Raw genomic sequence first — 1,455 nt, forward strand, 5'->3', positions numbered from 1 at the left:
CTCTTCTTCTATTGATTAGGCTAAGTAGATCCAGACTGGTATCCTCTCTCTGACTCTCTGATGATAGGCTAGTGATACAGACGTGGTATCTCTCTCTCTGACGATAGCTTGATGATAGGCTAGTGATACTGTATAACAGTAAATCTGGTCGGACTCACGCTGCTTGGGCTGAACAGCCAATGAACAGCCCCCCTTCAGACTGCTTGTCAAAGGTTAAGGGTCAAATCCATTCCAATTCCGCAAGCAAACTGAAAATTCCAAGAATTCCCAATTTTCCACCATTGTATTTTCCCCAAATGAGGATGGAAAAATTTGACTTGGAATATTGGTTTATTTCCAGAACCGACATGGTATTAACCCGTTACCCGGCTGTCTATCGAAGGCCCAAGACTTTGGTATAACCTGTATCAAAAGCAGAATGGTGACTCTTACAGTGTAATATCAACCAAACATTACAATAAAAACAACCATTTAAGATCCACACGTAAAAGGATATACACAACGCAACAAAWTGTTATGCAGAGAATCAACATTTTTGTTGTTGTTGTCTTAAAATACAGTAAGGTTAAAAAAATAAAAATAAACACTTAAATGTTACTGATATTCAATAAAAGTTAAAGAAATAAAGTTATAATATTAAGAAGAAGAACCCCGTCTGTCTAAATAACAACAAATGTTTGTTTTTTTAATGTGAAAAATATACATCTAATGGTCGTCGTAGTGGAAGTAGTAGATAGTAGCCTAAACATGATTTTCTTTTTATACATGAAGTGGGGGGGGAAAATAAAACCCTAAATAAATTCAATAAAATACAATTCAATAGGATCATATTTACTACATGTCCATTATGTCATTACAGTAATGGACACGGTATGATCCCACCATCTTCTCATTGTCTACGTGAAATTACACCTCAGTACATATCACAGGGCCTGTATTCATGGGTGTGTTTATGGATGTTTGTGTGTGTGTGCACATGTGTATTCATGAGTGTTAGTGCATGTATATTCATGTGTGTGTCTGTCACTATATACGCATGGTGTGTGTGTAACAGTCCGTCCTTACGAATGTGGCCCAGCCTCTAGCTTCCAGTCCCTCTGGCTCTGCGTGTCGGTGTCTCCCTGGATGCTGCCCGGGGTGGCGGCGGCGGCGGCGGCCGGGGACAGCGTTCTGCGCTGGCTGTGCATCGTGTTCCAGTGGCGCTTCAGGTCGGACGCTTTGATGAACGCCTTTTCACAGGAGCCGCAGTTGAAGGGCCTCTCCCCTCGGTGCTGCCGCTCGTGGTCTCGCAGGTGGGACTTGTGCTTGAAGGCCTTTTCACACATCTGGCATCCGAAGGGTCTCTCGTTGCTGTGGACCCTCTCGTGTCGCTTTAAGTCGGGCCCTCGTATGAACGCCTTGCCACAGACCAGGCAGCGGTGCGGTTTAAAGCCCGTGTGGATCTTCAGGTGCTCT

The 1,455-nt window shown here is 43.6% G+C and overlaps 1 protein-coding gene across 1 annotated transcript in view; it reads right to left on the reverse strand.

The window, feature by feature from the left end:
* The window catches only part of LOC112073582 (zinc finger and BTB domain-containing protein 14), a 10,272-nt gene that overhangs the window by 6,994 nt on the left and 1,823 nt on the right, over window positions 1–1,455 (reverse strand). Inside the window, exon 2 of the mRNA XM_070440209.1 lies at window positions 55–1,453. Coding sequence (XP_070296310.1) covers window positions 1,062–1,453 — 392 coding nt within the window. The 3' untranslated portion in view covers window positions 55–1,061. The remainder of the gene's footprint in view (window positions 1–54; window positions 1,454–1,455) is intronic.

This window comes from Salvelinus sp. IW2-2015, unplaced genomic scaffold, assembly GCF_002910315.2.
Source record: "Salvelinus sp. IW2-2015 unplaced genomic scaffold, ASM291031v2 Un_scaffold2308, whole genome shotgun sequence".
Taxonomy (NCBI): domain Eukaryota; kingdom Metazoa; phylum Chordata; class Actinopteri; order Salmoniformes; family Salmonidae; genus Salvelinus; species Salvelinus sp. IW2-2015.